Source organism: Sus scrofa, chromosome 13 (assembly GCF_054392235.1).
Source record: "Sus scrofa isolate SSC_HxYL_T2T_F1_AM1 chromosome 13, Sscrofa_HxYL_maternal_Yorkshire_Landrace_v2.0, whole genome shotgun sequence".
NCBI classification, from domain to species: domain Eukaryota; kingdom Metazoa; phylum Chordata; class Mammalia; order Artiodactyla; family Suidae; genus Sus; species Sus scrofa.
Window position 1 is genome coordinate 160883895 of NC_139395.1, and position 13038 is coordinate 160896932.

At 38.9% G+C, this 13038-nt stretch overlaps 2 protein-coding genes across 2 annotated transcripts in view; one reads left to right on the plus strand and one right to left on the minus strand.

Moving 5' to 3' along the window:
- The window catches only part of NAA50 (N-alpha-acetyltransferase 50, NatE catalytic subunit), a 574571-nt gene that overhangs the window by 485698 nt on the left and 75835 nt on the right, over positions 1-13038 (plus strand). The gene's annotated exons all lie outside the window — the stretch shown is intronic.
- ATP6V1A (ATPase H+ transporting V1 subunit A) overlaps positions 53-13038 on the minus strand; it is a gene marked incomplete at its 5' end in the record, with an annotated part of 36600 nt that continues 23614 nt past the window's right edge. The window contains 5 exon segments of the mRNA NM_001004042.1: positions 53-336; positions 2142-2313; positions 4982-5076; positions 11156-11359; positions 12934-12997. Coding sequence (NP_001004042.1) covers positions 244-336; positions 2142-2313; positions 4982-5076; positions 11156-11359; positions 12934-12997 — 628 coding nt within the window. The 3' untranslated portion in view covers positions 53-243.

A 13038-nucleotide genomic window follows, 5' to 3' on the forward strand; every position in this document is an offset into this window, starting at 1 on the left:
ATCATATTTACTACATTCACCACTTTGGAGAAAGGATTAGGGAGGCCCTTCAAACACTGGAACAAAGGAATGTTTGTTTTATATAAGACTTATCAAATAAACAGGGACACAAATGATAACATGTACACCCAGGCACTAGTCTCAAAGCTGCACAATAAAGAAGCAGAGGGATTGAGATGAGAACTTTAGGAAAATATACACATATGAGAGCTTGCTGAGGAAAAGGAGGAAAGAATCCTAGGTCTAATCTTCAAGGCTACGGAATGCATTCTGCATATCTTCCAGTAGTTGTGCATAGTCGGCCTTGATCTTGGCCTCACCATCTTTCACTGGATCCTGAAAAAAAGACATTGCAGAATTCGATTTACCTTTGGAAAATAATCTTCAGCACACAGAGAGAGTTACTTACATTTAGTATTTGAGTACTAGGTTAAGTGGGATACACTGGTAAAACATGGGAAAGAGGCAGAATTATCCTTATTTTTCTTATTACCTTTAAGGGTTAAAATGTATAAATGAAGGAACAGTCCAACCAAACAGAAGACAAAATTTCAGTATTCTGTCTTATGTGCTAAGTAACTGTATTCAACAACCAATGGATTTACCCTTAATAATATACACAAGATTGGGAAATTATGCAGTAATACGTATTAGATACATTCCTCTTCCAGTGTATATGGTAGCTGGAATTTAGTCAAAAGAGAAATTTACTATTCAAGGTCTAGTAGTATCACGTTAGAACAGGGAAGTAAAATTTCTAAAATTATCTCAAAATGCACCCCATTTAAAATCCTTATGGAGAACAACTTACTTGAGTGATACGCGTAAGAGACTTTAAAGTGTTGAAGCCCTCTGACCCAATCATCCCACTTCTGGAAATACACACTAAGATAATTCACAACATGAACTACAAGAACAAAGTGGTCTATATAACAACAACTGGAAATTTCCTAAATGCCCAAGAGTAGGAAGATACTGTTCTCCAGCTACAAAGTAGTGCTATAGAAAAATACTTAATGACATTAAAAAGTAACTGAGATGTTAATTTGAGACAATGTACCTATAAATGGAAAAAAGAAAACACCTTTAGTCATACTACCAGAACACATCACTGCATTATTACTGCATATATTTTGTATCCTCCTCTTATGAATATAATTTTTAAAAATAAAATTTGGATCAAATTACATATGGAATTTCTTTGCAATCTGTCTTTCTTCACTCATTATACCATAAGCATTTCCTTGTGCCTCTGGATATTCTTTGAAAAAGAGATGTTAATGCTGTAATAATATTTTTACTGTAACATACATGCTGCAATGTACTGTTGGCCCTGTTTGCTTTTTGATGATATTTAAGAAGTTTAATATACAATCTTTTACATATATCCATATTAAAATCTCTGACTATTCCCTTGGGTTACATGTTTTTATGTGGAATGACAGGACTCAAAAGGTGTGAATATTTTAAAATTCTTGGTACAATGAGTACCTATTTGTATAAATTACTTTCAACCTATAGTGCAAACACTATAGACATAAATGACATACATATTCAGAGAATCATTTTCAATTTCTCAATAGGAGATTAGTAAATACACTTGGGTGCCATGACTTAAAAAAAATATTTAAATACAACTTGACTGATCAAATATTTGAAAAACAATCTTACATGTTTGAGTTTCTACAGATAATTTCACTTAATTATCTGTTTACATCTTGTGTACTTCCCAAAGAATGAGAGTCCACTTAAAAGAAGTAAGCAGCAGAAATCATTTCAGAAGAGCATGGGGGATAGATATTAACAGGCACTTTAGGTAAGGTAATTGCTGCTTAAGCAATGATGTTAGCTCTAAATTGCCTGGCAGTTAAGACAAAAGGGAAAACACATCAGCATTTATTTGAGACATGACATACTATAATCTTTATCACTCAAATACCTGTTTGAACATAGCTTTCAGGTCTGTTCTGGTTTTACACAACCTAAGCATGTGTGCAAATGATAAATCCAAGTTTCACACACACACACACACACACACACACACACACACACACACACACCAGGTCTGTGACCCAACTATTTAAAAAAAATCAAAATGAAACACTTCCTACTAAAAAATTTTACAGTAGAAACAAATATACCTTGAATTTCATGGAGGAGAGCTTATAGAGGATCTCCCCCATGTGCTCACGGATAATGGACCATGTGATTTTGTTGTCACTCTGGGCGGTGGTTTCAACAGCTCTGCGGGCCATGTCATAAAATGCAATCATGTTGGACAACATCCCTACTGTCTTGTAGAAGGGGCAGAACCTAGGATAAATGAAAGTCAAAATAATAATCCAAAGCAAGTTTGTATTTTTCACTTCATCTGTAAAATATCAGAGCATTAGTCTCTTTATTTAAACACTCACACTAATTATATTTATTGCATGATACCTAAGGAATGAAAAAAAAGTAGTAGAAAAGATCATAACCAGAGTTTTTGGACAGAGACGTCTCAGGATATGGGGTGGATGGACAGACGAAACTATGTATACTTTCATTTATTTATTTTAAAAGTGGTATTTATTTGTATCTGTTAAAATACTCAACCAGGAAGAACAAACAGGACTGCTACAATCTAATGATGCTCTGAAGGCTTGTTTTCGTTTTTGTACAGTGCAACGAAAGGAGTAACCCAAACGGTAAAATAACTTAGTTGTAAAGACTCCTTTGTGATGGTGGGTTAAGGTTTAATAAATAATAGGGATGGGAGTTCCCGTCGTGGCGCAGTGGTTAACGAATCTGACTAGGAACCATGAGGTTGCGGGTTCGGTCCCTGCCCTTGCTCAGTGGGTTAACGATCCAGCGTTGCCGTGAGCTGTGGTGTAGGTTGCAGACGCGGCTCGGATCCCGCGTTGCTGTGGCCCTGGCGTAGGCCGGTGGCTACAGCTCCGATTGGACCCCTAGCCTGGGAACCTCCATATGCCGCGGGAGCGGCCCAAGAAATAGCAACAACAAAAAAGACAAAAAATAAATAAATAAATAAATAACAATAATAAATAAATAAATAAATAAATAATAGGGAAGCAGGGAATTGCAGTGCCTTTCCTCATTAATGTGTTCATTTTCATTTACCCATACCTTTTCATAATGAAGACACACAAATTAATATCCAATTTGGATCACATGCAATTCAAACCCATCTGCATAGACAATTTCATGCACACTCTCTATTACACTCTTTTCAAAGAATTTTCCCCCTAGAACTTAAGTTTCGTGATACAGATTTTTTTGAGCTTTATTTTCTGCTTGTCTTACATTCTGGTAACTTTTTATTTGTTCAGTTTCCTCTTCAGCCTTTTTTTGTTGTTGTTGTCTTTTTGCCTTTTCTTGAGCCGCTCCCATGGCATATGGAGGTTCCCAGGCTAGGGGTCGAATCAGAGCTGTAGCCACCGGCTTACGCCAGAGCCACAGCAACGTGGGATCCGAGTCGCGTCTTTGAGCCACACCACAGCTCATGGCAACGCCAGATCCTTAACCCACTGAGCAAGCCCAGGGATCAAACCCACAACCTCATGGTTCCTAGTCAGATTTGTTAACCACTGCGCCACGATGGGAACTCCTCTTCTTCAGTCTTATGTGAGGCCAAATACGATTTGAGGGAGAAAAGCTAGCCTGTGATGAAAGTGTTCAAATTACTGAAGTTTAAAAGAAATGTGGGACATTTCCTTGCGGTGCAGCAGGTTAAGAATTTGGCGTTGTCACTGCAGTGGCGAAGGTGTCTGGTGTGGTGGTGGTCTGATTCCCTAGCTTGGGAACTTCCCCATGCCTCAAGAGCGGCCGGAAAAAAAGGAAATGAGAATTTTATTTATTTATTCATTTTTCTTTTCACAGCTGCACTTGTGGCATATGGAAGCTGCCAGCCTAGAGACCAAATCAGAGCTACAGCTGGGGCCTATGCTCAACTGTGGTGACGCCGGATCTGAGCCACATCTGCGACCTATGCCACAGGTTGTGGTAATGCTGGATCCTTAACCCACTGAGGCCAGGGTTCGAACCTGCATCCTCATGGATACTAGTCGGGTTCTTAACCTGGTGAACCACAGTGAGAACTCCCCGAAATGGGAACTTTAAATAAGCCATGGGGAGTTCCTGTTGTGGCTCAGCCGGTTAAGAACCCAACTAGTATACATAAGGATGTGGGTTCGATCACTGGCCTAGCTCAGTGATTAAGTACCTGATGTTGCTTCAAGCTGCAGTTTAGGTCACAGATGTAGCTCTAGTCTGGTGTTGCTGTGACTGTGGTATAGCCGGCAGCTGCCACTCTGATTCAACCCCTTTTCTGGGAAATTCCATATGTGACAGGTATGGCCATAAAAAGAAAAAAGAAAAAAAGAAAAAAAAAAAAGCCATGGTAGTAGCAGAGACCAATGAAAAGAAGCATTGGGCAGGAGTAGTGGGGTCTAGTGAGATACCCAACAAGGACTTTGGTAGAAGAGGCATGGACTTGGTAACAGGTGGTGAGAAAAGCTTCTGAAAGAGGCAAAGATCCCTATGCTCTGTACACTAAGCCACAATTTAATCTAATTAAAGATGGCTGGATAATGAGTGAAAACACTGTCATAACTGGGAAAATGAACCAAATCAAGGTAAGAGAGGGAGTTCCTACTGTGGTTCAGTGGAAATGAATCTGAGTAGTATTCATGAGGATGCATGTAAAATCCCTGGCCTTGTTCAGTGGGTTAAGGATCTGGCATTTCTGTGAGCTTTGTAGGTTGCAGACTTGGCTCAGATCTGGCATTGCTGTGGCTGTGGTGGAGGCCAGCAGCTGCAGCTCTCATTCGACCCCTAGCCTGGGAACCTCCATATGCTGCGGGTGTGGCCCTAAAAAGCAAAAAAAAAAAAAAAAAAAAAGAGAGAGAGAGAGGGAGTATCTCCTTCTTCAAAACTCAACAGAATACCCTCAAATTAAAAAATAAAAATCAGGATAGAGTACCTGTCATAAGGAGTATATCCATTTTGCTGTAGGAAATCATCTTTGATAAGCTTTGCTACCTCCAGAGTGATTTTATCTGTTTCTGCTAGGGAAGCCTACAGGAGAAAAAAAAATGGCTTTAGACATTTACTGCCATGATGTAGGACCAATAGGTGTAATCAATGAGCAAGAAGAAATCACATATGCATTCAATTATCATTAATAATTTCACTTCACAATTGCTTCCTGATTGATGTTCTTTTTTTTTTGTTTTTGTTGCAAAAAACATACAACCAATATTACCATCTTAACCATTTTAAGTATAATTCAGTAGTGTTAACTTTATTCACATTGCTGCGAAACAGATTTCCATAACTTTTCATCTTGTAAAACTGAAACTCTATACCCATCAAACCACACCTCTTCTTCCCTGCCTTCCTGGACCCTGGCGAGTACCATGCTACTTTCTGTTTCTATAATTTTGGCTACTTTAGATATGCTATATATAAGCATTTGCCTTTTTGTGACTGGCTTACTTCACTTAATATCCCCTTCAAGATTCATCCATGCTTTGGATGTGTTAGAATTCTCCTTTCTTTTCAAGGCTGAATAATATTTCGTGTGTATGTGTGTGTGTGTGTGTGTGTGTGTGTTAAAGGACATCTGGGTTGCTTCCACCTGTCAGCTATTATAAGTGCTGCTATGAACATAGGCACACAAATACACTGATACTCTTTTTTTGAAACACTTTCTTCTTCACATTCTGGCTTGGTTCTCAACAATTTAAATACTCAGTCTGGTGTTTGTTTCACAAAAATCTATAAAGCCCATGAACAGTTATTTTTTTAACGCTACATGATGTTTAAAACTATGTAAATGCCAAGTATAGTACTTTTGCTATCATCCTATTAGCCTAACAAGCAAAGATTTCTTGGGAGTTGTGAGAGAGTGACAGGCCAGGTGAGTTAACTGCAGATTTGTGTTGTCTATGTGCACGAGGCTCCTTGGAGGGAAGGATCAGGTCCTCTGCTTCTTTTCTTCTTTTTAACTTTTTAATTTTTAATTTTTTGGCTGCACCACATTTGTGATCTGCAACACAGCTGTAGCAATGCTGGATCCTTAACTCGCTGTGCTCCACAGGAACTTCCTTTCCTTAATATATTTTAAAAAAATTTTTATTTGTCTTTTTTAGGGCCACACCAGCAGCATATGGAGGTTCCCAGGCAAGGGGTCAAATTGGAGCTGTAGCTGCTGGTCTATACCACAGGCATAGCAGCGACAGATTGGAGCCATGTCTGGAATTATACCATGGCTTACAGCAATGCCAGATCCTTAACCCATTAAGTGAGGCCAGGGATCAAACCTGCATCCTCATGGATACTAGTCAGATTAATTTCCACTGAGCCACAATGGGAACTCTTCCTTCTATTTTAAAATCTCCTTTATCCCCTGCCCCCTCTTCAACCACAGATAAATATTAAAATGTGCTTTATATGGATCCTTTAATGTGCACAAACTCATGTGAAATGTACGTTTTATTTTGTACTAGTATTTTCAATTAGGTAAAGCAGTCTTGTGTCTTAGGCGCTTTGTTTTTAAGATCTACCCATGTTGCTATGTGTTGAGGTCTGCCTGCGGCTTCCAGTTTTTGTATGGTTCATTCTCCACGGTACGCAGTTTCCTTGTTTTTTATCTGCCATCTGTTGCCCCCAGTAAAGAGCGCTTAGATTTCCTCTAACTCCCTGCCACCACAAACACATCCATTTAAGGACCTGCTTGAGAATTTGTTTTGAAATAAAGAAACAGAATTGCTAGGTCGCAGGGCATACAAGCAAATACTGTGCTCGGCACAAGGCCAGCACCAGGTGACACTCGTACCAAGCGTATCCAGTTCCTCCATCCCCATGTCACTTGGAATTATCCAGCTTTCTAACATTTGCCATTCTAACCAGTGTAACTTGATAGCTCACTGTTGTTTGGACATTTCTCCACAGGTATGTTAATCTTCTGTCTCTCTCTTCCATAATCTGTCTTTCTTGTTGCCCATATTTCTACTAGGGTTCTAGTTTCCAGTTAACTATAGTTCTTCGCACATTTTAGATATTAGTCCATCAGTTTTGTTTTATTTATTTGTTTGTTTTGTATTTTGCCTTTTCTAGGGCCACTTCCTGTGACATATGGATGTTCCCAGGCTAGGGGTCCAATCAGAACTGTAGACACTGGCCTATGCCAGAGCCACAGCAACGTGGGATCCGAGCAGCGTCTGCGACCTACACCACAGCTCACGGCAACACCGGATCCTCAACCCACTGAGAAAGGCCAGGGATTGAACCCACAACCTCATCGTTCCTAGTCAGATTTGTTAACCACTGAGCCACGATAGGAACTCTAGTCCATCAGTTTTGATGTAGTGAACTTCCTCTCCCACTCAGTCATCTGTTATGTTACATTTATCAACAAAAAGTCCTAATTTTTATGTAATAAAAAAGCTTTTTGTTTTATTGCTGTGCAAATGGAGTTTTGTCTTTGAGAAATCCTTTCCAGAGTTCCCATCGTGGCTGAGCTGGTAACAAACCCAACTAACATCCATGAGGACACGGGTTTGATCCCTGGCCTCACTCAGTGGGTTAAGGATTTGGCGTTGCTGTGAGCTGTGGTTGTAGGTTGCAGACTTGGCTTGGATCCTGCGTTGCTGTGGCTCTGGTGTAGCTGGCAGCTGTAGCTCCCATTAGACCCCTAGCCTGGGAACCTCCATATGCAGCGGATGTGGCCCTAAAAATACAAAAAAAAAAAAAAAAAAAAAAAAAAGAAAAGAGTAAGAAATTCTTTTTCAACTCTAGATCACAAAGATATTCTTTAACATTTGTTTTTTATTAACCTGAAAGACTTAATCTTTCACATTTAAATTGCTAGGCTGGGGTCTGCTTTTATACGTGGAATTAGGTAGTGATCCACCTTTATTTTTCTCCAGATAATAAAGTTTTCCATAATCACTGACTGAAATAATCTACCCTCTTCTCAGCTGAACTGTGTTACCATCTTCGTAGTATCAAGTCCCTACATACACGAGTCCATTTCTGTTTTTCCAACTCATCTATTTGTCTACTTTATCAGTACCACAGTTTTTTTTTTTTTTTTTTTTTTTTTAATCTTTGGCATGTGGAAGTTCCCAGGCTAGGGGTCGAATGGGAACTGTTGGTCTATGCCATAGCCACAGGAACTTGGGACCCGAGCTAAATCTATGACTTATGCCACAGCTTGAAGCAATGTTGGATTCCCAGTACCACAATTTTTATTACAATGGTTCTATACTGATATCCGATAGCGTAAGAGCTCCCCAAAAACAAAACAAAGTGGAGTTCCCTGGTGGTTCAGTGGGTTAAGGATTTGGCACTGTCCACTGCTGTGGCTTGGACTGCAGCTGTGGTGTGAATGATCTATCCCTGGCCCAGGAACTTCCATACACCACATGCATGGCCAAAAAAAAAAAGAGAGAGAGGAAAAATGCCCCGCCCCTTAGTCCTTTTTAGCACCATACCTGCAGCATATGGAAGTTCCCAGGCTAGTGGTCCAATCAGAGCTTCAGCTGCTGGCCACAGCCACAGCCACAGCAACTTGGGATCTTAGCCACATCTGTGACCTACACCATAACTCATGGCAATGCCAGATCATTAACCCACTGAGGGAGGCCAGGGATTGAAACCGCATCCTCATGGACACTAGCTGGGTTTGTTACTGCTGAGCCACAATGGCAACTCTGGAAAAGTTCCCTTTTTACTACTACTACTACTATTTTTTTTAAGGCTTGAATCTTTGTGATATAATCAAGTGAATTTTTGAATGATTACTGATTTGCTAATAAGATTGAACTGGAAATATGACTGGTGTCACATCAAATTTATAAAGACAAGTGGTATCCTCCTAATAAGTTTACCAAAGAACATGGACTCCTTCTCTCTGTTTTCAGATTTTCTGTTCCATTTATTTATCTTAAAATGTTCTTCATCGGAGTTCCCATCGTGGCTCAGTGGAAACGAATCCAACTAGGAACTGTGAGGTTGCAGGTTTGATCCCTGGCCTCACTCAGTGGGTTAAATATCTGGCGTTGCCATGAGCTGTGGTGTAGGTCCCAGATGCAGCTCAGATCTGGCGTTGTATGGGTTAAAGATCTGGTGTTGCCATGAGCTGCGGTGTAGGTCCCAGATGCAGCTCAGATCTGGCGTTGTTATGGCTCTGGCATAGGCTGGCTATCCCTTGCCTGGGAACCTCCATGTGCCTTGGGGGCAGCCCTACAAAAAAAAAAAAAAAAAAAAAAAAAAAAAAAAAAAAAAAAAAGTTCTCCATAGAATACAGGGTTTTTTTGTTAGTTTCTATACTCTAGTTTTTGTCATTTTGTGGACACCTTATTTTTAGTTTTATTTTCCGAGTAATATTGTTAACATAGAGAAATTCCCCTGATTTTTTATGTTTATCTTGAATCTAGAACCCTCACCAAACACTTATTGGTTCAAATTGTTTCTCTGTTAATTGTTGTATTTCTAGTTATGTAAGCACATTATTACAAATAATGACATTTTAATCTCTTTCTTTACATGTTTTCTTTATTTTTTTTACATCATTGGTTAGGACCTCTGGTATCTGACTGAACACAACCAGAGATAATAGGCATTCTTTTAATCCTGATTTTTAAATGGAATGGATCAGAAATTCTTCCATTAAGTAAAACGTTTTCCCTAGGTTTTAGTATATTACTTTTAACAAATTAAGGAAGTTCCCTTCTATTCCTTTTTTCAAAGAGTTCTAAAAAATCATAAATGCATAATGTACTTCAAATACTTTTTCCACATTGGTTAAGATATCCTTTTCCCATTATATTAAATACATTGCTAGGTTACAAACAATAGGCTTTCTATGTTGAATCTTATTTGCATTCCTGAGATAAACTTTATTTGTTCATGATGTATTATTTTATTGTTTTAATAGCTTGCTAGATTTAATAAGCTAAAATTTAATTTAAAATTTTCATACCAACATTCATAAACAAAATCAGCCTGTAATTTTCTTTTCTCCTATTGTCTCTGTCTGGCTTTGGAGGTCTTCTGCTTCTAGTTCCTCTTGTAGAAACATAATCCTCATTTATAGCAATGAGTATTTAATATCTGCTAGCTAGCTAATATTATCTTTTGCTGGAAAAAAATTAGGAGATGACTTTATAAGACAATGAAAAGAGCAGAACCAGATAGAGAACTCTGAGGTCCTGACTAGCACTAGACCCTATCTGAGAAGTTATTCAATTTTGAGATTTAATTTGGCTAAATATAATTACACTATCTTCCTCTGAAACATAACAAACACAGGAATGTTTAAGGTCACATAGCTAATACTGAAGGAACTAAAATCCAATTTGTCTAAATTCCTAGCCCTGGTGCACCTGCAAAGATATATGTTAATAGATGCTAACGCTACCTCTAATTTGGTTGATGATGGGTACTTTCTATTTCAAGAAATAACATGTCAGTTTTTCTTTCTTATCTATGATATAACCAGGACCAAAAGATCAAAAAGAATATAAAGGCCGTAATTGTGGTTACTTCTTTTAACTGACCAGCTGAAGTACAAGCCCTTCCCCTTGAATATTGGCAAGCTCTGTGGGTGCTTTGATTAAAACAATAAGACAGAAGTGATGTCATTACTAGTTTTGGGGCCCAGGCTCATGAGGCTGGTCGTTTCCACTTCCCTTCTTTCTTAATACTCACTCTGAGAGCCCTGAACTGCCATGTGGAGACACCATATAAAGAAATGCCCAGCCAACCCTTAGCTGTTCTAGTCATTCTAGCCCAGGCACCACACCAAGAAGCTTTCAGATGACTACAGTTTCAGCCAGCATGACTGCAACTGAAGGATGGGCCCCAAGCAAGAACACCCAGCTGAACGCACCAACCCCAAAACCATGAGCAATACACCACTATTTAAGACACTAAATGTTGGAGTGGTCTATTGCTCAACAGCAGATAATCAAAACAATAATTATCTCTCTACCTTTCACAACTCAAGTAGGCACCTCCCGTTATCTGCTAGATAAAAGAATAATCTAAAGCACTATAAGTCTGAATTTACATATCCAAGGTTCTGTTTGTCCTTAAAACACTCCAGGGTAACTCGCAGATCTGTCCTCCATGGGATTTTACAACTCACCTTTCCCACAAGCTGTACAATTTCTGCCAAATCTTCTTCTTCCTGCAGAATCTCCTTAGCTTTGGTCCTGAGAGGAACAAACTCAGTGAAGTGTTTGTCATAGTATTCATCCAAGGCACGCATGTACTTGCTGTAGCTGATCAGCCAGTTGACAGAGGGGAAATGCTTACGTTGAGCTAGTTTTTTATCTAAGCCCCAGAACACCTGATTTCAAAACAAAACACAAGATTTTTTCTTAAGAATAAAACATTTTTTAAAAAGTATTGAAGTCTATTGTTTGTTCCAAATGTGCAATTCTATATTTTTCAAGTTATATATCTTTTTAGTATGTATCAAATATAAATGAAATAGAATAAACCTGCAAATAAAAAAATGTAATCCTGTTGCAACTGCAGCTTGGATCTGATCCCTGGCCTGGGAACTCCATAAGCAGTGGGGCAGCCAAAAAAGAAGAAAGAAAATAAAAGTATTCTTGGAGTTCTCCTGTGGCTCAGTGGGTTCAGAATCAGGTGTTGTCACTGCAATGTTTGGGTCACTGCTGTGGTGCAGGTTCAATCCTGGCCAGGGGATCTGCAGGCCATGGGTGCAGCCAAAAAAGAAAAAAATTCAAAATTTATCTGAATTTCCTTAATAGTGTGTCAAGTCTAACAGAAAAAAAAAAAAAAACAAAAAAAAACAAAAACAGAAAGATTCTTCTGAAGATTATTATGGTACCGTATAAACAGATGAACCAGAAAATGTTTATTAAGATAGACATTTCGCTTTAACTAAAACCTCTAAACGTTCTGAATAAGTTCAGTTCCCAATCACTAAGCGCCATTCCTAAAAGATCTCACAGTCATTTTTCTGAGGCCAAACATTCACGTTTCTACATTCCTAACTCTGCCCCCCATTTCCCTACAATTTAAAATTCAAAATTTCAGCAAAGGGTAAACACCCCAAAGTTGTAAATTTAGCCTCTGCCACTTCCTTTTATCTGATACTAATAGAAAATAGGCAACTATTCTATTTCTCCCATATGAATAATACATGCTTATAACTATAAACATTTTAAAAAATTATAGCCCTGATTAATATACATCTTTCATTTAGGCTACTTCTAATGGCCAAGTTGGCTGGCTAAATTCCACTAAAATTTTTGCCTTGTCACTGGGAAGTAGCTGCCTTGGTAGAAACTACACTTTCCAGCTTTGCTTTTGTCTGGGTGTGGCTAACAGAATGAGTGGAGTAACTATGTCTGAGCCCAAGGTTCAGAAAGCAGGTGTGCCTTCTCCAGTTTCCCCTGTAGCAGCCAGATGCAGATGACTACCAGGCTAGGTGGAGCCACAGGACGGAAGAAGTACTGATATCTGGATTACTACTAAAAGAAAGAGAGCTGCCCCGAGACAGCCTCATCTGCCTTGGACCATACCATGAGGAGAAAGAAACTTCTATGGGGTTTTTGCCATTATACATTTTGGGACCCATTTGTTTCTACTCCTATAGTTACTCTAAGTAAAAGTATAGTAATACCCGAACACTAATAAAATTTTGCCATCCGGACATATTTTCAGCTTACAGATATTAAGCCTATTATAAACTCTGATAAAGAACTAAGAAAGAGCAGACAGCATTAAAGGTTTTCAATAGTAAGGATGTTCCTAAAACAGACGCTACCACTGCCTACTCTTTAGTGAGTATATTAAATACTTCACAATGAGATGGATATCATTAGGACGGCCTGCGGGGGGGGGGGGGGGGGGTTGTTCAGAGGTTGACTACACTAGGAAAAGATATACCTGAACAATACCAAGAGTAGCAGATGTAACTGGATCAGAAAAATCACCACCAGGCGGAGAAACTCTAAATTTAAAAGAAGAAAATGTCATTAGAAATGCTTATGG